The sequence below is a fragment of the Ixodes scapularis genome, unplaced genomic scaffold, assembly GCF_016920785.2.
Source record: "Ixodes scapularis isolate PalLabHiFi unplaced genomic scaffold, ASM1692078v2 PGA_scaffold6__148_contigs__length_123643588, whole genome shotgun sequence".
Classification (NCBI taxonomy): domain Eukaryota; kingdom Metazoa; phylum Arthropoda; class Arachnida; order Ixodida; family Ixodidae; genus Ixodes; species Ixodes scapularis.
The window spans coordinates 82324067-82345294 of record NW_024609881.1 but is presented as its reverse complement, the minus strand read 5'-3'; the positions used below and the strand labels follow the sequence as shown (position 1 = coordinate 82345294).

Here is a 21228-nt window from a genome sequence, read left to right as displayed (position 1 = left end):
GAGCATCTGCGGACACGAACATGTCTGCCGACAGTGCTTGTAGGACCAGTGTGACGTCATACAAAGGAAAAAGACACCCCAGACTGTGTCTGACAGAGAATCTCTCGTAAGATGTAGTAGCGGCGTTACCGCAGCTTCGCGACAATTTCTGAGGCAGGTATCTTTAAGCGGAAAGCAAGTTTGTCTGCTTGTTGTACAGGGGGTTGCGATGACGTCAGAACGCCGAGCTCTTATTGGCTGATCAAAAAAAGAAATAGTGGGTGGACCTCGAGGCATCTAGCATTGGGGTCTACCCACTATCCTTCTAATCAAAGCAAATCAGAACTCGGCATCGTTCTGACGCCATCGAAACTCCTGCCCAAGAAGCATCCGCATTATCTGCCTCGTCACCTAGACTCCGGGTTCAATCCCGTGATGAGACACTAAACTAAAAAGGAAAAGTATCTTTAGTGCCTGGATAAAACATGGATGTCGCAGAAAAAAATAATAAAACTTCATCCCAAAAAGCAACTTTTTTTTTTTTTTTTTGCGCAATTTTTACGTTGCGAGATTTACTTCGAGACTTCATTGCTTTCATCTGATGCTTCTATATCCCGCGACTGCCTGTCAAAACACAATCATGTTACGGAACTGCTTCTCACTCAAAATGAGTCTGACAACGTACATTGCGCGCTATTTATTTGTTTATATGGGGGAAACGGGGCCTGATTTTGTAAGATATATCTCCAAATCAGGCACTTAGCTAGTTATTTTTGAGGGGAGGGTTTAGTGGAGCGATTCTAGGGGCTCAGAAATATCAAAATCTCTTAACTTACAAATATGTCTCGCGGCGTAAATATTGCGTTAAAAAAGTTTTTTGTGTGTGCGCGAAAAGTATATTTTATGACGTGCGTATCCTATTTAAAGACTCAACATTTTTTGTTTTTGAGTTTTGAGTTTTTTTAGTGGCAGGCGAATCCATAGAAGATAGAGCCAGCCTCGTTGGCCGAGGCGACCGCACCATTTTATCCGCAGCTTCTAACATAACACCGTCTTTCTCTTTCCCACATTGCGCAAACGCGATCGCGATGTTTACGCAACGCGGGTGGTCTCTCCCGTTCGTAGGCTCTTACTTCTTCCTATTTAGATTTTATTCTCTGGCACGCCATGGTAAATCCGACGCGTGTCTCGACTCTGAAGTAGCATAGATCCCAAACAGAGCCCACTTTGACCCGTCGCTCACAGTGACAGCTGCTCACCCGTTGCCCCTAGTCGCCCCCTACATCACGAGGGCATGCACTAAGAAAAGCAAAATAAAATGTTCGCGTAGAGTCATATAAGCCTGAACAACCGTCGCCATTGAGAAGACTAGTCATCCAAGGCCGCCAAGCCTTGGCTGTATGTCTCTTAATCTTATTCCTGCTTACTTCTTGTAGGGCCTACCGCTCCTGTCACTGGCCCGTCCGCATCGGGTTTCTAAACGCACAAGATCGTTGACCCCTTATCCCCCCTCCCTCTTAAGGTTGCTATGGTCTTAAGGCTTTTAAGACCACAGCAACGCGTAATTGCATCTGACGGTACCAAACGTAAGCGGTCGTGATGCAGTCGGTATAATGCTCGGGCCGTAAACTGGTTCGCGCATTCGCGTTCGAGGGATCGCAACTGCATTTTAAACGCTTGTAAGCGTTTATGACCACAGAACACGCTGGCACGCTGGCGCCATCTATCAGGAAGCCCTGGAACATTTCCGACCTACGTAGGACCATAGACTGAAGGTTTTTGCAGTATTTGAAATGATCGAATCTTTTCACTGTACTCTGCTTCAGAGAAATGGGCTCCTTTAGCATTGCAAGAATTATCTCAAGCGCAAGCTGAAAGAATGAAGCGTAAAATATACGCAGATCGGTATGGTTCCAGGACTGCACGACGGATGGCGCCATTCCGTCGCTGCTTTTACAGCAACGCTGTTTATGGCTAAGGTTCCGTGGAATTTTTGTGCGTCAACGAAAATTCCATTTTCCCCGCTAAATATAGCACAAAATTTCCCCGCCAATTTTACCGGAAAACTTTTCCCGCTAAATTTAACGGAAAAATTAGCGGAAAGAAGGAGGACAGAGCGCACCGCCCTCTCTTTGCCGTCGTTTCAAGCGCTTGCGCGCCTTGGTTCCTTTCCTTCTGCCGGGTGGCTGTAAAGTCTCGCGTGTCTAGTTTCCTCTGGCTTTTCGGGGCGGCGATAGCCCTCGACATGTGTGTGCGCACCTCTCGTCACGATGACCACCGATGAAGATAATACATGCGTTCGTACCTTTGTTCAAAATTCTGTGTCACGTCTGTGTCGTGCGCTAAACAGCTTCGCTGGTCATCAACCTTCACAGAGTAGAATGGCTTATGATTTGTTGTGTGTTTCTTCAATAAACTTTTAGTTGTCAGTCAGCGCTCATCATGTGCCTTTCTTCTAGTCGTCTTTGTGTTTGTTGCGCTGTTTTCTCGATTTAGCCATTCTGTTCTCTCATCATAAGCGACCACAAGTGGCTGCAAGGCAGTCGATCATACTAAAACGCAGATGTGTGAACTGGAGTTCCTGTATAGCTATACCTATTTCGTAGCAGAGTTGCGCGTTCATCCTCGGCGGGTGGCCGTAGCCTTGGATTCTTTGCTCGTCGTGTGACTGAATTCGGCGAATAGCGGTGCCTCGCGCACCGCCGCGGACGGAAAACAGGAAAGGAGGAGAAGGAGGCAAAAGGCAGGAGAACATCCACCGGGCGCACCGGGGCGCGTGCATGCAGCATCGGCGAGGCGACCATATCGGTGGCTTTCCTGCACGGCGCTGGATTCTTTGCTCCTGACGTGATCGATCTGGGCTAATAGCGGCGCGGCGACAAGTGGAAAACAGACGCAAAACTCTGGCTCTTGTAGGGAGCCTCTACAGGAACTCTAGTGAGAACCAGCCCTAATTGTCTGAACGAGAGTTTCACACTTTCATATAGAGGTTTGCAAGAGGCCGCGCTTCGCGAGCTAGTCTGGACACCGTGGATGGAAAACGCTTTGTTTGGGCGCCAGTCTGGAAACCGTGGGTACGCCTCAGCAATGCCTGACTATGAGACGATCTACTCACACCAGAAGCAAGGTGGCGGAGTCCAGAGGCCGTACTTGCAAACGTGTATAAAATGGTAACCACTGGTGGCCATAACTGAGTGCGTCGCTGCTGAGCGTTCACTGACGTCAAGATTAAGCCAACGATTTCGCAGTGTGCACTTAAGACATTTTTACCTTGTGAGATTCCTCGGTATAATGAGTAATCAAACACAAAAAGTATAGCGTGGAGGTTCACATCTTTTTCAATTCTTACATTATACCAACATGCGCAGTTTTTGTTATAACTTTTTTCGTAACGACTAATTAAACCGATGGAGATGTTAGCTCACTTGTAGTTGTTGCGGGCGTCGTTGTGGCGCCACCGTCGTCTTCGCTGTCGTCCGCTGTTGTGGACGCCGCTTCGTCTGAAATGATCGCCTGCTGCTCGGAATCCATGTGTCGCAGATAATCTGAAATTAAAAAGAAAACAAAAAGAATTGTCGTATCAACCAAGAGAAAATAACGTTATCTTCCACTACACTGCCATGAGATACCAAGTCAAAGGAGCGCCTCGTTCCCATCACAGCGACAAACAAGGAACGCACCTTACAAAAACGCCACAAAAAAAAGAAGAAAAAAAAAAACGTTGGAAAACAAGCAGTATTGCGGGAGACCGCTCGGTTGCCAGAAAGTCGATATTGTTTTGTTGACGGTTGTCGTACTCGTGGGAACAGAACTTAAATGAATGCATCTGGGTCACGTCAAGCGTTCCGATGCGTCGTCATTGATTCATTTGTCTTTGTCTAGTAGACGGTTGACTTGCAACACCATTCCAACGAGTTTGCAGAATCCATAGCCCAGCGTCGTAATACGAAATCTTCGTAAACACGAAGAGTCACAAATATGCAAAACAACCAAAAAGTTACAAGCGCATGAGCTCGGACACCACTGAAAATCCCGAAAAACTTGGCATCGGTGAACGAGAGCAATAATTCCGAACATCTGACACAAATAAAATGTTCCGAAAACCGCCCTGCAAATTTTACGGGAAATAATCTCAGTAAACACAGACCCGGAATCAGAACACCGAGCGTCAATTATGTGATGGCCAGATCTGGCCCTCGTGCAGACCTTCTTTCCTGCCTTCAAACATACTTTCAAGCATTTGCATCAGCACGATCTCATCACGTGTTCTTAGCACAGCCATTGCTTCACCGCCATTTCGTATCTGGGCGCTTTGCGACATTTCGTTCTCGTTACACGTGGACGCCGATCTGTGTCTCAAAGTGTGTCTTCATTCGACAACAGGGAAAGAGGGCCGGAGCACCGCCGTTCAGGAAGACAGACCTCCAACGTATTTCTCATAACCTCACGTAATCATTCCAATGAGTTGATCTTTTAGTTTTTGCTCTCTGTTCTTTTTTTTTTTTTTTTCTTCCTTGGCAATAACAGAACCCGGTAGTCCACCCCCACCCATTCAAGAACTCTAGATGAAGTAGCTACGCCCAAATGACGCAACTTCTTCTTGATGAATGATCCGGAACAAAGAGGAAGGGCATCTCGCGTGATGGAAGCTCCAATCATCAACTAAACCTTTCCGCGTTACGCAACAGGTAACTTACGCGCAAGATAGCGCTTATTATGCCCTCTCAAGACGGATGACCACAGGCCATAGTGAGCTGGGATGCCAATTCATCCGTCATCTCTTATGAAATCGTGACGTGCAAGTTCAGACCTGGCGATAGGGTAGACAAAAATGGTTTCAGAACCGGACGAAGCTTCGACCGTATCAAATCAAATTTATTTGCTTTCGCGTAGTTTTATATGACAAACAGGGGACTGGTACGAAAAGCTGCTAAAAAGCAGCTTGATGAAGGCTTCACCCCGCCTAGCTCCCCCCCACCCGCAGTTCGCAACAGCAAGATAATTGGGTTCAGACCCGGAAAACATGTGGAATCTATCAGGTCCAGCACTAGTACATCTGTTATAGTCAAGCAAGGATGGCGTCTGGAATTATGTCTCAAAAGCAGATGTGCATGCAGTGTTGGTATCGGGGCTTTACGTTGTCGAACAAAAGTCAGATCTGGAACTAGTGCATATCGCATATCTGAGGTTCACAACTGAACGACATATTTCCATCATTCGAAAGACCTGAGGTCTAGAACTCAAGTTATCTGTACACCTCATGTCAGACCTGGAAGTCGGCATAACAGCAGACATTCAGAAAGGGATGGACGGCTAGTTTTCAAAATGCGTAATAGCTCAGGCCCAAAATAAGGCATTCTCTGAGCATACAAAAATCAGATCTGGATATACAGTAAAACCTTGTTATAACAAACTTGAAGGAGCGGTCGTAATTATTTCGTTATAACCATTAGTTTGTTATAGCAATATTCATTTCTTCCCACTATTAACAAGCAAGGGGAATTATGATTGCTTTGTTATATCCATTAGTTTGTTATATCCCATTTTGTTATAACGAGGTTTTACTGTAGGTGGAAAAGTGGTAAGCTGGGCGAGTTGGTACTGTTTGAACGCGATGAAAAAATAGCGCGTACAAAGACGAGGACAGGGACAGGAACGGAACACAGAAGACAGGCAAGCGCTAACTCACAACTCCAATGTGTTGTACGTTGAAAAGAAGAAGGAAGCAGGAACGTGCGGCAGGGGAATGCATCCAGCCTGCTTGTCTGTCTTCTGTGTTCCGTTCCTGTCCCTGTCCTCGTCTTTTTGTGCGCTATTTTTTCACCATATAGGTGGAAGAGCAAACGTCCGGAACTTGGCCTTGAAATCACAATGAGATCAGATCTGACCCAATCACGTTCAAAAAGGGTTCTGTTCTATCAAGGTCACATTAAGCAAAACTGGGAATAAAACAGAGCATCAATTTGGCATTATATCTGGCCACCCTGAAGTAAAGCATGGTAAAATGTACAGCATCGAAGATCCGGACTCAGCCTTATCGGGCCACAGTCAGATTGGGAACTCTGCCAGATAGTTGATGTCCGCTACCTAGCGTTATTTCAAATTGTTTGAAGCAACTAACTAGAAATACGTTAGACAGCTGGCATCCATTTAACTCGGCGTTCTTTGAGTATGCCATAATCAACTCCGTAAATAAGCGTCGTTGGTGCCATATCAAGGGCAGATCTCGAAAGTGACTGAAAAAGTCCAGTTCCACGAGCATTCAGGCTAGATCGACTGAGCAACATAATTTTGAGATTACCGTGCTGGCACCCAACTTCCAGGAATAGACTTCAATCGATATAAATTATCTAAAAAACGTTTTTTTTTTTTTTTTTGTACAGGCATTAGCGATGGTGTCTGATGTATTCGGAACACCAAACGACCTAATTCGACCGGATGAATTTACAACACCCTTGCATCACCTGCCAACTATTTCACTTTTACCCTTTTCACACAACGGCAGCCGCGAAGGCCACGAAACACGCGTCGAAAAGCGATCGATGGAGACGCTGGCCTACCGCATCCAACGTTACATATCGCGTCTCAACTGGGCTGCCTCTCGCATTGCACTTGAATGCACCCAACTTTCAACGTCCGTCCTTCGTTCTTACGCCCAGGGTAATAGGAGGGTACCGCCGACGTTTATGACTTTCGCGTCCGTGGCGAGCGACATCAGAAAGCTTTCCGCAACAACTTCACGCGGGACTACCGCCTATAATCGCTTCGGTTACCGACTAAAGTCTGGAGCGTTTGGAGGCGGCACCCGTTTTCTCGGTACGAGCGTGCACAAGGTCATGGTTTCCTGCTCGGTTTCGACATAAAAGCCAAAATATATTTTATTGCAGCAGACACCGGGACGTTCATTTAACGATGACGTTATCCTTACGTCATTTATACTGTGACATATTGAATATTAAATACTAAAGTCTTTTTAATAAACCAATACTTCATTCATTCTTGTACATTCATCGCTTTACTTATCTCAGTTTCAACACAATGTGAAAGACCATGCCGACTGATTGATTAATGGGAAAAGTCTTCATCTTTAGGGGAAATTAGAACTCTACTTTGAACTCTGCGACACCCGCTATGAGGGATGGGTCAGGGTTCGTGGGATTGGGGTTGGGTTAGAGTAAGTCCTGCAACGGCCAGACCAACACCAGACCAACGGGAAATGGCTTATTTAATGAAGTGTAAGTCTAAATAAATGGCATTGTCAAAGGACACTGGTGTCAGGTGTAAAAAATGTAATTAAATTGCAAGCAAAATTACCGAAGCGAATTGCAATAATGCGAAAAGAAATGTCATGATTCTAGCATCGCTTTAACACTTTCATTTACACTGTAAATTTGGCTGACTAACCGAGATTATTGAGGCCATTTTGAAAAATTGTCGTCAGTTTATATCTTCGGGAAAGCACAGTCACACTAAAACGTTGCGGCTCTTACCCTCTAGGAACTCACTGAAGGGCTAACCGACAACTGACAAGGTCAGCCGATTCCGCAGACCCATACAAACCGAAACTATATCGTTTCCCGCGAGAAAAGAAAACACTATCAGAGTTACGTACACATTATTAAAACAAACCCCGTTTATTCCTCAAAAATAGCACTTTTACATACAAATTCCGACGTTCCAGTCTGCATGATCAATTCAGAGAAAGGGTGGAGTTGGAATACGTAGCTTTGAGTGCATTGCCTCATAAGGCAAAGAAATACCTTGTCCCTATCGATAAATGCTCTAGACAGTGTCACCATACATCCAGCCCAAGATATGCAGGCACCATACTCGGTCTATTTTTCCGATGACTCGATTGCTACAGAGACAAAAACAAGAACTGTCTACATTCAAATGCACACTTCCTTGGCAAACTTTTTACGTGGGAGCGTAAACGAAGTTGTCATATCACTCTCGTATGATGTCAACCTAGTAACGTCTTGTAAGGGTCTTGTCACTCAAGTGTGACCTTGAATGCGCCTTTTCAGTGTAACGTCATCTTCTAGGGGCCTTGTCATTCCAGTGCGATCTTGTAGAGGCCTTGTCACTCTAGTGTGATCTTGTAGGGGTCTTGATAATCTTGTGCGATCTTGTAGGGGCCTTGCTACTCTACAGCGTAATCTTGTACGAAATTAATTCCTCTAATGCGATCTTCTACGGGCCTTGACACTTTAGTGGGACCTTGTAGGAGTCTTCTTGATCTAGTGTGACGTGGCCGCTACATTATCAAGAGTCAATCGAAGCGAAACACGCCTCTCTCTAAGAAGCCGCCTTTGAAACCATCTTGGGGAAGGGCGGCGTAGCAACAGCAGCTGAGAGAGGAAGGTGGCTCGCGGACAATCTCAACGCGCGCACGTGATCGTCACCTGGGAGTCACGTGATAGCGCCGACGTCATGTGCAAGAAAATGAGGAAGAAAAAAGTAAAAAAAAAAAAGAATGCACCAAACCAACGGCATCCGGAAGGTGCTTTGTACAGAGCGCAAAAAAAAAAGGGGGGAGGGGGGGAGCGATAAGTGTCTTTGAGAAGACGACGAGCGGTCACAAGAACTACTCAAGAGGGGACTCTTTTGAATGTTTTTAAATCTATCCCCCTCATCCCTTTATCCTGATGTTAGATGTTTGATGCTTATTTTTGCATCAAGCGCAACGTACAGAATACTAGAGATTTTTCTTGACAAAGCCGCAGGCCTCCATTTCTGCAGCACTAAACAATTCAGCATACAATTCTTTCTTCTTCTTTTTTTTTTTTTTTTTTTTTTTTTTTTTTTACACAACAAAAGTAGATTGGCGGCTGAAACAACTAAGCAATGTTCTGAACGTGATATCTATCAGCTCGACATTTTCGGCGTTTATTCCATTTAGTAATCTTGGCAATTTATTTTTCAGCATATCTTGCTCGTAGATTGTTCTATGAGTGCTAACTTTCCAAGGCTCATTATGGCGTGTTGTGTAGGCGTGTTACTTTGCAAGTTAGCTAGTCCTTTGAAAACGATGACATAGTTTTGAGCTCTCGTTTAAATGCATTACAAAGCCGATTATCGTAATTTTTTTGGGATTGGTAGTACCTTACATTTTACGGAAAATGCATGTGTGTGAAAGTAAGAATAAACATTTTCTATAACTCTTAGGAACCGTTTTCGCAGAACACTAATTTTATGTAGAAAGTTTCTTGTGTAGTGGATGCCCAGACTAAATTAGAGTATTTAAGCCTTATGAAAACAAACTTTTATAAATTAAAATCGTAATATTTCGTGGCAGTATATGTCGATTACGATAGACAGGTATAACTATTTGGGAGAGTTTTGCGGCAAGAGAATCAATATGTGCATCCCACGACACAGTTTCCTGGAAAACAACTCCTATCTATCTTAAAACTGGATACAAGTGCAACAGGTGTCGAATCTAGCAACGTTGGATGATTTAGTACAGCATTCTTGTTTTTGCTACGGAATAAGACTGCTTAGCTTTGTTTGTATTAATTTTTAAGCTGTTTTGGCATGTCAACTCGTCTAATTTTTGTAACGTTAAGTTTGCTTTATCGACTATTTCCTTAGATAATTTTCCAGCTATAAACATACTCGTATCGTCAGCGTAAATATTCATTTTAACGTTTGATCCAACCGAAACAATTTCATTTATTTACTTATTGAAAAGAAAGGGGCCCAATATAATGCTGGTAAGCCGCAAGAAACAAGTAGCGGATCAGAGAAATTATCATCGATCCTGACTGTTTGGATACAATGACGTGGATAAGGCGTCATTGAGGATGCAGCCTTCCCACATAAACCATTGCTTTGAAGTTTCTTAACCAGCAGTACATGATTCACATGATCGAATGATTTAGTTAAATCCACGAAGATACCCAGAACCAATTTTCCTTCAAGTGCTTTGCTCGCGCCTTCTGCGCGAGCAAAGCAGATTCTGTACCGAACCCTTTGCGGAAACCGAATTGGGATTACGTTAGGAGGTTATGTTTCTAATAAAAGTCCGGTTTAAAATAACTATTTCCAGTGCTTTTAATAAATGTGGAAGTATCGATACGGACGGTAACTGCCCATGTCATTTTTTTATCAGCTTTTTTATACAACACAATTCTATGGGCAACCTGCATTTACGAGAAAAAACAGTTTGACTAAGGCAAATGCTAAATATATGCGTTATGTAATTTGCACATAAGGAAAACTATCTGCGTATATGGGTTTGAAATTTCCATTTTGCAGGGTGATATCTTCCGCCCTGGGACCGTACCTTACAAATAGACTTAAACCGTATATTGAGGAGTCAAAGAGATAGAAGCGTTGCTATCAAAGATTAGTTATGGCAACTTGACTTTAGCAAAGACTACGTTTTTGTTTGTCTGTTATGAATGCCGAAGACGGCAGGTTTCGTAATGTATGTAACTCTCGAAGGCCATCCAGTCACAGTTACACATCCACATTCATTTTTCCTTTTCTCAATTAACTGTCAAAAGTTGTCCTTGAAAAGCAGACCTCACCAACCTTTTTTGCTAGCAATTAAGCTAAAGCGATTCATCTCCAAGTTCTTCACGCCAGCATCGCCAACATTTATGCTTCGTTGTCTTGGCCCTGACAAGAAACAATCCTAACTTTCTGACGACCCAATCACGATTTTCTGCCGCGCAGCCTTGTTTGACAACACACCCAAATAAAGATTGATGGCAAGTCCCCCGAATTTCGTGCCGACAGCTCGTAGATTGGGATTCCAGTTCAAAGGAAGAAAGAGGATAGCCATATCTTAACCCCTGGTATGACCGTCAATAGAAATACACTGTCCTTACTTTGAGAGCCAAGAAGCGCCTGATAAGAGGTCACTCATTCGTAAACAGTCAGAAAACGTATTCACTTGTTATTTCGTAGCACATCAACCGATAAACATCGTGTTTACTTCGCGGGCCAAGCAAGGTCTGATAAGAGTTGCAAGAAGAGAAAGTATATAGACGGGCTAGTTAGAAAACATAATTCTAACTCCTTGTCTCAGTGTTTACGTTCTGCTGATAAGAGTTCGCTTATAGTTGTATGTAAAAACACAGAAAATAGCTATTTTTATCGCGCAGCACATCAGCAGACACACACTACCATTACTTCGCCAGCCAAGACTGTCCTGATATGACTGTAAGGAAGAAAATATACACGGGCGAACTGGTTAGAAAACATCGTAATCTAAACTTCTTGTCTTAGGGTTGAGATTATGCTGATAAGAAGTCACTTATTTGCAAGGAGTCGGAAAACACAGCAATCTCTTTTACTTTAGCGTGTCAAGAGACTCATACTGCCTTTTCTTCGCCAGCCAAGCAAGTCGTCATAGAAGTGCAGGAAGAAAAAAAAAAGAGAAAACATCCTACTCTAAATTTCTTCTCTCAGGGTTCAGATTATGCGGATAAGAGATTCCTAATTTGTAAGAAATCAGAAAACAGAGCTATCTTTTATCCCGTAGTACATCAACAGCAAAGCCCGCTAAGAGTAGCAAGAGCAGGACGTTTAGAAGCAGTCGAGCTACTTAGAAGCACCATAAATTTCCTTGTCTCAGGGTTTAAATAATGTTGATAAGAGGTCACAAATTTGTAATAAGCCGGAAACAGTTATCTCTTCTCCTGCAGTACATCAACAACAAGGTCCGCTAAGAGTTATATGAACAGAAAATATGCAGGCGATCTGGTCAGAAAACATCAGAATGTAAACTTGTTGTCTTGGTCTTTACATTATGCTGATAAAATTTGCAAAAAAGTAGAAAGCCGCAGCTTTCTTTTATCCCGTAGCACACTAACAGCAAGGCCTGCTAGCTTTGCATTAACAGGAAGTGTATAGAGGCCGAGCTTGTCAGGAAACATTATAATCAAAACTCCTTGTCTCAGGGCTTAGCTTATGCTGATAACAGGTCACTTATATGCAAATAGTCGGAAGGTTACGCGCAAACACCCGTTTGTTTGATCAAGCCGAGGAAGCGAGCCCAAAAAACTCCCGAGAGAGCGACCTTATCGTCGCCAACGGCGCACAATCCCGGCTGGGTCGGCTCCCCTGATAAGCGGTCGCCGGCTTTGAAACTGCTTTCAAGCGAGCTGGTATCGCAAGTAGCGTGTGACTCATCGTGTGACACACCCGGCCACGCCGCGTCCGCAAACACCAGACGGCCAAAAGCTGGGCCCACCAAAAAAGCTGCTCGCGGTGTGACTTCTCCTCCAAGCACGAAGAGAATTCATCAGAGCGATTTGCGAAAGGAGCACGCTGACTAGAGGATATGAAGCAAACATGTTGACCTCCGGAAATCTGATCCCAGTCAACATGGCTCGTGGGCTCACCCGGCTCAAAACGTCAGCCCACTTTGCCCACGTGAAATCAGCGATTAGAGGCGAGCGTCATCCGTCCGTCACTCGACATTGCTGTCCAATCCGTGAGTCGCGTTGGTATACGACTTCAGCAAAATGAGTTGCTCTTGTTTGATGGCGGGTAAATTTAGCCGAGAGCTGGAGCCTGGCATTATAGCTTACGCCGTTTCAGCATAATGTGGCAAAAGGTGAAAGCAGGGATGGGAGAATTTGAAATACGTTACATTAAAAATACCTCGAGTATTTTGAATGTCGTTTTGAATTACATATTTTTCAACCGTATTTAAATGCTTAAAACTGAGTACGTCAAATATATTTATTTCAAATACTGCGCAAATGCTTCTTCAAGCACTGATCTTTGCAATCGAATGCGATAGTGAGCCCAGTTCGCGGTGAAAATCAGGTGCAAAGAGCATGAAACCTGTTGCACTTTTCGCATAATAAACATCGGGGAAAAAAAGGAATAGAACAAGAAATGGAACGGGATGAGTACAATTAATTTATAAAGCTCGCAACATTAACATTTTGTTTGAAAGTATTTGATGCAACAACTCAGTCTGCATTTAGACTCAGGCCTGGTGCATTGCGTTTCCTGATGTTGTACCCGCCCATAAAATTATGTCAAACAGATTTTATTTTTAGAGCTGCAACATTATTTTTAAGTACTTGATTTGTAATGTATATGAACTCCACCCTTTGTTTAAGCACTATATTTTTAATTTTTTTTTACCTAGGGTAAATTGAAATCTGAGTTCTCAATCTATGAGAACAAAAAGTATTGGTAAAAGTATTCTAAGATGATTAAAAACCTTCGGTATATTTGTATCTTGTATTTAAATGATTTTCCAAGAAGTGAAATTGAATTTGTAATTAAAATTTTGTCGAAGTAGTTTGTATCAGTATTTCGATACATAATTGCAAGTATTTTCCCCATCCCTGGGTCACTCATTAAGTGAAAGCTAGTGACATATCTCCTCAGGAGGACTTTCCACTAAAGACACCTTTCCACGTCCCCCTCTCATACGCTCATATAGTTGCACGGGGGCCGCATGCGTCTACACACAGCCTGTGGGTCGCAAGCCGCCGTATGCATCCGTATGTCCGTTCGATTTCAAGAAGCCATCCGTCTGTTCCCCGCACACATTCGAAGACATGAAATCAGACAGCCTGAAGTTAGTCTGCCATGTGGCGCTCTGCTGCAAGCGCGTATCGGGCAAGTGCGCTGCGAGAACGCTCGGCATGGACTTGGGTTTACCGCACGCTTCACGCTGCATGGAAGCGATCTCCGGAATGTGGTGACCGCCAATGTCGTTCGACGGTGTCTTGTACTGCAGGCTGAGAGTGCGTCATATATATATATATATATACAAAACGACGGTGGCACCACTTTCTGGATCGTTTCTGAAACAGACATTCGCTTCATGGCATCGCAAATATCTGGGTGAACAATGGTGGCTAGTGGTCACCCTATAAGTGATGTCGAGAGTTGAGAGTTGGTATGATGACATCATATTAAAAGAGAGCGCAACCAGGGAGGAAGAGAACACAGAGCGCCGATGCGGTGGCTACAAAGAGGGATCGCACAGCTTGCTCGCGTACGGCAGCGCCCTAGTATATCATGGCGACGATAGGTGGCGCGCTCATCGACTACCGCCCGATCCAAAAGGCTCATCCGGATTCATCCATCCATCCACCCAGATGCCAATAGATCTTTTACCGAATTGAAGCGCCCCAGGTGGCACGGCGGCACGATATGAATTCTGGGTACCAGTTGGCCACTTAGTTTTGGTTTTAGTTTCAGATTTTGTCATGATCATCGTGTCATGACGGAACACTCTGCTTGCGTTTTCATTGCTGGGACTTCTTCGAAGTGTACAATACTGTAGGCGTTGCCGAGAGATACAGAAAAAAAATCACATGGACACTGTTTTCGTGGTTCGCGATGTGCAGAATTTGGGACGAAGGTAGGCAAATGTAGAACGATTCCTGCTGGTGCCCCTGTCGTGCAAGCACGCTCGCATGCTCGTGAAGAAAAGATATTCAGGCTTCGAAGTTCACGTGCTTGGCAGCAGGAATAGAGAAAGCGGCTGACTGATCGAAATCGAAACCATGCCACTCCGCTCCGTGGCCAACTGGTTCCCAGCTTTCAACGCGCGCAGTGTTGCATGGAGGGATTTTTTGAAAGTGGCCTATTGCAGACGCCGCGCCGAGAGAGGCTCACTCGCTTCGCTACAAGTGCACGTTTCCGGTCCATTGGGAGTCAGCGCATCGTGTTCTCTTCTCATCTCTGCATGTGCGCTGTCTTAATGGAGTTACCCTAAGGCTTGTCCAGACCTTTGCATCTCAATTCGATCGAATGCGTCACGACTGCTTATGTCTACGTACGACGAGATGCGTTCCACGGTAACAGAAGCCCGCGCTGTAACGCCTCGTAATGGAACGCAAAAAGTCGCAACGAGGTCAGTCGCACTCAAGTGTAAATGTCTAATGTAGCCTTGAGCGTGCAGCCTGCATGCTAACTTTGGCCATGTGGCCCTCTTACACACTTGCCCCCACGTCTGTAAAAACATGAATGCAGCCCGAGCATACCAGCAATCATGTAATAAAGCTCCGCTTCTTTAATTAATCCACTCAGTCAAAGCGGACTTCATTAAAGATACGTCCCCCGGGGCGCGAAATACGAGTAGGCAGACATCCAACGAGCAGCAGAAAACGGCGAGGCGCCGCCAAGGTCACAGACCACGTGACCTTGCCCCTCCCCCCCCCCCCCCACGTCACATCGCACCACTCTCACTTCACAACCCAGGGTCGTTAATTAACACGACAACACGCACACACACACATATATATATATATATATATATATATGGACCCTCGTTAACGAGTTTCTCTTCGAAGACAACCCTCCCGAGCACGGAGAGAACGAGGCTGGAAAATGTTCATAGAGACAGCACTGTGGCGTCACTATAAGGAGACAACAGCGATTGGTGTAACAAGAACTTCCTCCGGTTAATGTCACATCTTTGATTATAATGTGCAACTTGGAACCTTCTGCTTTATTGGGCGGAGGTGCAGACGTCGCATAAAAGAGAGCTTTGTGACGTCACTCTCAAGAGACCACTGTGGTTGGGCTAACACCCCTTTCCTCAGGTTAATGTCACAAGGTCCGGTTACATCGTGCAACTTGGCGCTTGGTTTTGTTTCTTTCCACGTCGGTTCTGTATAGCTCAAGTGGTCCCTGCTAGCGCAATTACGCTGTTGCGATGCGCCTCCAACGAGATGCAATCAAGATACGCTAAAAATGAAACCGAAAATAATTAATACCGTTTACTTCCAAACACTACGTGATTCATTGGTGCAGTAGGATCGTAAACGCTGTGATGTTAGTCTTGTTTACATTACGTACAACGTACCCATGCAAGAACTATGCAGTCATGATCATATAAAAGATTTAAAAGTAAACATTTGACACAGATCTGTCTGGTTGGGAGTAATTAATATTAAAAAATTCGAACACCAACCAAGCCCTTCTGTAGGGACCCAACGTTTCAAGGCCAATTCGGCCTCTTCTTCAGGGGCGACTACGGCTATGGCCGTTGAGGAGCAGTGTCCTTTTCTTTTTCTTCTACGGCGTGTGCGTGGTCTTCTTCTTCTACGGCTCTGCCTTTTTCAATAATGTGACGAAGCCCATTCACATAGGCGGATGGTAAAGCCCCTAGAGATCTGTTGATGTTCTGTGGCGTTGTTTGAATGTGCCATGATTCTAAGAACAGTCTTTTTCGAGGATTTGTCTCAACGTCAACGATGCATGCGTTGTCGAAGTCAATGCGATGGTCCTAGACGTCGCAGTGCTCAGCAACGTAGCGCGTAGCGCTACGTTGCTGAGCACTGCGACGTCCAGAGCGTAGCACGACGTCGCAGAGCGTAGCGACGTCGCAGAGCGTAGCGCGGTTGCTGAGCACTGCGACGTCCAGGACCATCGCATTGACTTCGACAACGCATGCATCGTTGACGTTGAGACAAATCCTCGAAAAAGACTGTTCCTAGAATCATGGCACATTCAAACAACGCCACAGAACATCAACAGATCTCTAGGGGCTTTACCATCCGCCTATGTGAATGGGCTTCGTCACATTATTGAAAAAGGCAGAGCCGTAGAAGAAGACCAGACACACGCCGTAGAAGAAAAAGAAAAGGACACTGCTCCTCAACGGCCATAGCCGTAGTCGCCCCTGAAGAAGAGGCCGAATTGGCCTTGAAACGTTGGGTCTCTACAGAAGGGCTTGGTTGGTGTTCGAATTTTTTAATATATAAAAGATTTCCAGTGCTTTTGTTTTTGTTCTTCTGCAATTCGAGTATTTCTCAGTTGCGTCAGCCGGGGCACCTATTCGGCCAATCTCTTAATTATATTTCGTTTCCAAAGAAATCGTGATCTATATCCTTGAGTTCACGTCCTCTCCAGTTTCCCACGACCACCGAGCAATGTAACGATTTGCTGAAGTTGTTACTTGCATCGTACCGGCGTGCGGTCGTGTACCACTACTGCGTATTGCACGTTAAAGACCCCAGGCTGGCGGTTGTACTGCACTGGCTAAATTTCTCATCTATAGCTGGGAGACTCGTCGCCCATTGAGGCAGATCAAGTTCTAGGCTGTATAAACATACACACAACCCAATTTTTTTTTTACTTGCATTCAAAATATCCCCCCACACGCACACACAACGTATAATCAAACAAACAGACCAAAGTGACCGGGCACCTAAGAGTGGTTTTTATTTCTTCGTGAACTTTCCTGTCAGGTCACTGTAACTATATGGTGGTGCCTTAATTAACGCCCTGTGAGCAGCATCCTTGAACATTTTTACGTGACGTCATGACACTCGAATGGCACCACCTCAACTATTGGACCCGAGCCCGACGTCGGGTGTCCTCGGACGCGTTGATTGGACACGAGGCCCAGTCGAACGCTGACGTCATCCTCGTATCCAATCTGCGTCTGCGCTCGATTTCGCTGCAGTGACTCCGACATTCCAGTGGCCGGGCTTTGATTATTGTAAGCGGTGTTGGCTGCGGGCAGAGCGAAGTATTAGAAATCTAGCACCACGGCCATTCTATTTATGGGGTCTGAGTTCGAATGATACACAAGACGAACTCGAGTCTGTGCACGCGCCCAGTTGTTGCCGAGCGGTTCAAGCGGACTTCAGGGCCGCAAAAGAACTTTCTCCTTGTCGCACCGTTGAGCGGAGAAAGAGGCGTGTGCGAAAGAACAGTTGTGCGTCCGGAACGGAAAGGCAAAGGCTGCGATCGATCAAGACAATCTACGCGATGAGTCAGACACTGAGAAGCTCGCGGGGATTCCCGTTGCAACGGCGCAGACCAACAACTGACGAGAAGCAGAAGAGGAGTCTTTTAGACGCTCTGCGAGATCGACTGCCACGCACGATGGCAGAGCCCTCAGGGGGCATTACGCAGTCGAGAGAGTACCATTATTGCAACCTAGCTAGACTCTGCGGCTGAAGACTTAGGCCGGCTTTGAACGAAGCGAGCAAGTATTCTTGACGTCTTGACGCTTCGAGCTGCAAGAGTTGCAACACCGGTCTTTCGCATTCACACGCAGTAAGAGCTGCAACAGTGGAGCACTACGTTTGATCATCATCACCATCATCGTCACTAAAATCCCAATTCTCCCGTATAATTAAAAATACAATCTTATGTAGCAATAAAGCGGTTCATATAAGATGTCGTTATGAATGCTATGTTACCTCTCTGAAACCACAACCCCGCGAAAACAAAAATTCAGAGCAAATTCAGGAGAAAAAAAAGAAAACTCTGTACCAAAAGTTGTAGAGGTTTTCGGATATTTTTGATGAGCAATATGGCGATCAACGAAGCCCATAAATATATGAAGATGAGGCTGTTTTTGTTTATTTTGGGAGTGACTGGAAAGAGGGAAACCGGAAGGATTACTGTTGTCTACAGCCGCCGCTGACACTAGTTTCATAATATTAAACTAATGAAGAGCCTATCGCATTGAAGCAAGGTGAAAAAGCAAGTCGACAACCTGATTAACATGCTGAATCGCTAATAAAATATGAACTCGCAAGGTGAGTGCTTACTCTTTGATTTTCGAGGACACCAACTTTTTCTGAACATCGTTGACTGAAAAAAAAACTCTTTTGTGTAAAATGCGTAAAATGTAATAATCTTTTTTTTTTATATATAAATGAAGGATTTGATAGATGTTTTGATGGTCCATCCTAGGCAGAGTAGGAAATTTTGTCAACTATCGGAGCTATTTGTTATACGTACATTTCCTTACGGCGTATTCAGGATATGAGATAAGTTTAGAGAAGGGGGTGAAAAAAGGGAGAGAGAAAAGGAATAATAATAAATAAAAAAGAAAGAAGAAAAAGATGGTGGCTCTAGATACTGCAGAGGTAATCTCATAATTGATAAAAAGTTTCATGCTGAACAGTCTAACAGGCTGAAATTGAGCTAGTTGGTACATAATTTAGGTAAATGGTCAGCTAGAACGATAGGGACAAAACACAGACAGGAAGAAACACAGACATACGGACGGGTGACTATCAACTGAGACTTTATATCTCTTCTTCATCACTTCGACCCAAAAATTCACACCTAAATTAATGCCAATGAATCATTTTAAATCCTTAAATTACACAACTAAATTAAAATACTAAATGAAATTAATTAATTACATTAAACTACTAAAGTTGGTTAATAAGGATGGACATGTGTGCTGGAGGTACGAACCTCGTTCAAGTAAAGGTTTTCTTCCATTTGCATCCTGCCATTCGAAAACCGTAATACGAAGTGTTGCCAACACGGCACTCGTATTAGCGCTGCGCAAGTCATGCCACTGGCTTGCCCCCAATCGACGGTGTGGTTAATAAGTTCCAGGCTTCCTTTCCTTTCAACACTTCTCTCTCAAGTCATGCCACCATCAAGCTGACGCCAGCTTTCAGAAGCAGATGGCCCGGCTTCGTGACTCTGGGTACCCAGGTGTGCTCCTTGGAGCCGTATGTGAGACCATATGCAGAAAATTCTCAAGAGGATCACCAAGTACCGAGCGAGATAGACAGACTTCACGAGAGAACTTCGCAGTAGTCCCCTACATCCACGGTGTCACCCACCGGCTCAAAAAGATCGCTGCACGACAAAATGTCAGGGTGGTGAGCTCGGCACCGAACAAAGGGAACTCTATGTGCCGCAGAGTTAATCGGGCCAAGAACCGCCAGCCAACCTGCAACACCGCGCACAGGACTAAGTACGCCATGTGCCAGACTGGTGTAGTGTACAATAGAGCCACTAAATAAGCTGCGCTTAGAGTATCGGCACTCCGTTCCCCGACATTGTTGTGGGCGCTGCCATTTTGGCTCGTATGCAGAACAAACGCAACGGCCGATCGTCACGATTCAAAAGTGCGACTTCCTCAGCATTATATTCGGTGTTAGGAAGGTCATGTAATATTGCTTTGCTCTGTCGCGAACGGTTTAAACATTTGTGGAGGGCGGGAAAGCATTTCCTGCGATTTCAGATAAAGCTTCAGATAACTGGCAACCTTGATTTTAAGACACAATATGGCCAAGTGTCGTTACTCTGAAGCGTAGCTTATTTAGTGGCACTAGTGTACAAGATTCCAATGTCATGTGGGAGCTGCTACATTGGGCAGACGGGACGCTGCGTAAATGACAGAGTCAGGGCGCACGCGGCGTCGGTGCAGGGCACGGGAGCTGGGCACCTTGCAGCCCATTGCCGCACGTGTGGGTGCAGGCCCAGTTTTAGCAGCGTCTCCGTTATTAACAGACACAGAAATGCCTTTGCGCGCGAGATTCTCGAGGCCCTGGCCATTGAGCAAACCGCCGATGACTGCGTAAGCATGCCCTCCATCACGGTCGGCAAGAAAGAAAAACTGTTTTTGCAGTGTGGCACGGCCCCGTGAAAGGGAATAAGAGGGATATGTGTCGGGCGGTGGTATGTCGGTTGGATCAGGGAGGTGTTAGTGACCAAATTTAGTAGTTTAATGTAATTAATTAATTTTATTTAGTATTTTAATTTAGTAGCGTAATTTAAGGATTTAAAATGATTCATTGGCATTACTTTAGGTGTGAATTAGTGCCACTAAATAAGCTACGCTTCAGAGTAACGACACTTGGCCATATTGTGGCTTAAAATCATGGTTGCCGATTATCTGAAGCTTTATCTGACATCACAGGAAACGCTTTTCCGCTCTCCATAAATGTTTAAACAGTTCGCGACAGAGCAAAGCAATATTACATGACCTTCCTAACACCGAATCTAACGCTGAGGAACTCACACTTTTGAATCATGACGATCTGCAGTTGCGTCTGCTCTGCATACGAGCCAAAATGGCGGCGCCTACAACAATGTCGGGGAACGGAGTGCCGATACTCTAAGCGCAGCTCATTTAGTGGCTCTAGTGTGAATCTTTGGGTCGAAGTGATGAAGAAGAAATATAAAGTCTCAGTTGATAGTCAGCCGTGTGTATGTCTGTGTTTCTCCCTGTCTGTGTTTTGTCCCTATCGTTCTACCTGACCATTTACGTGCACAGTCATGTAGGCCTACGACAGTAGGTGTAGGTCAGATCGCCGTCCGTTCGCCTGTACACAAGCAAACACGCAAACTAACACCGCCATCGTTTCTTTTTCTTTCCGATCGATACATGCCGCAGAAGGAAAACTTCGTGATAAAAGCGACTGGCAGCCAGTATTCATTGGGAGACAGACATGTCTTTCTTTCGGGGTGCACTCCAGTTACACGATTCATGCCAGACTCTTTAGGCCTCTCAATGAGTAAACAGGGTGTCTTGTTCGGGCCCGCTTC

At 44.9% G+C, this 21228-nt stretch overlaps 1 protein-coding gene across 2 annotated transcripts in view; it reads right to left on the bottom strand.

Moving 5' to 3' along the window:
* Positions 1 to 21228, bottom strand: part of LOC8030256 — a 50044-nt gene that overhangs the window by 8477 nt on the left and 20339 nt on the right. For both annotated transcript variants that reach the window (XM_029994556.4, XM_002399493.5), the window contains exon 2: positions 3405 to 3524. In XM_029994556.4, the coding sequence (XP_029850416.2) occupies positions 3405 to 3524 (120 nt within the window). The remainder of the gene's footprint in view (positions 1 to 3404; positions 3525 to 21228) is intronic.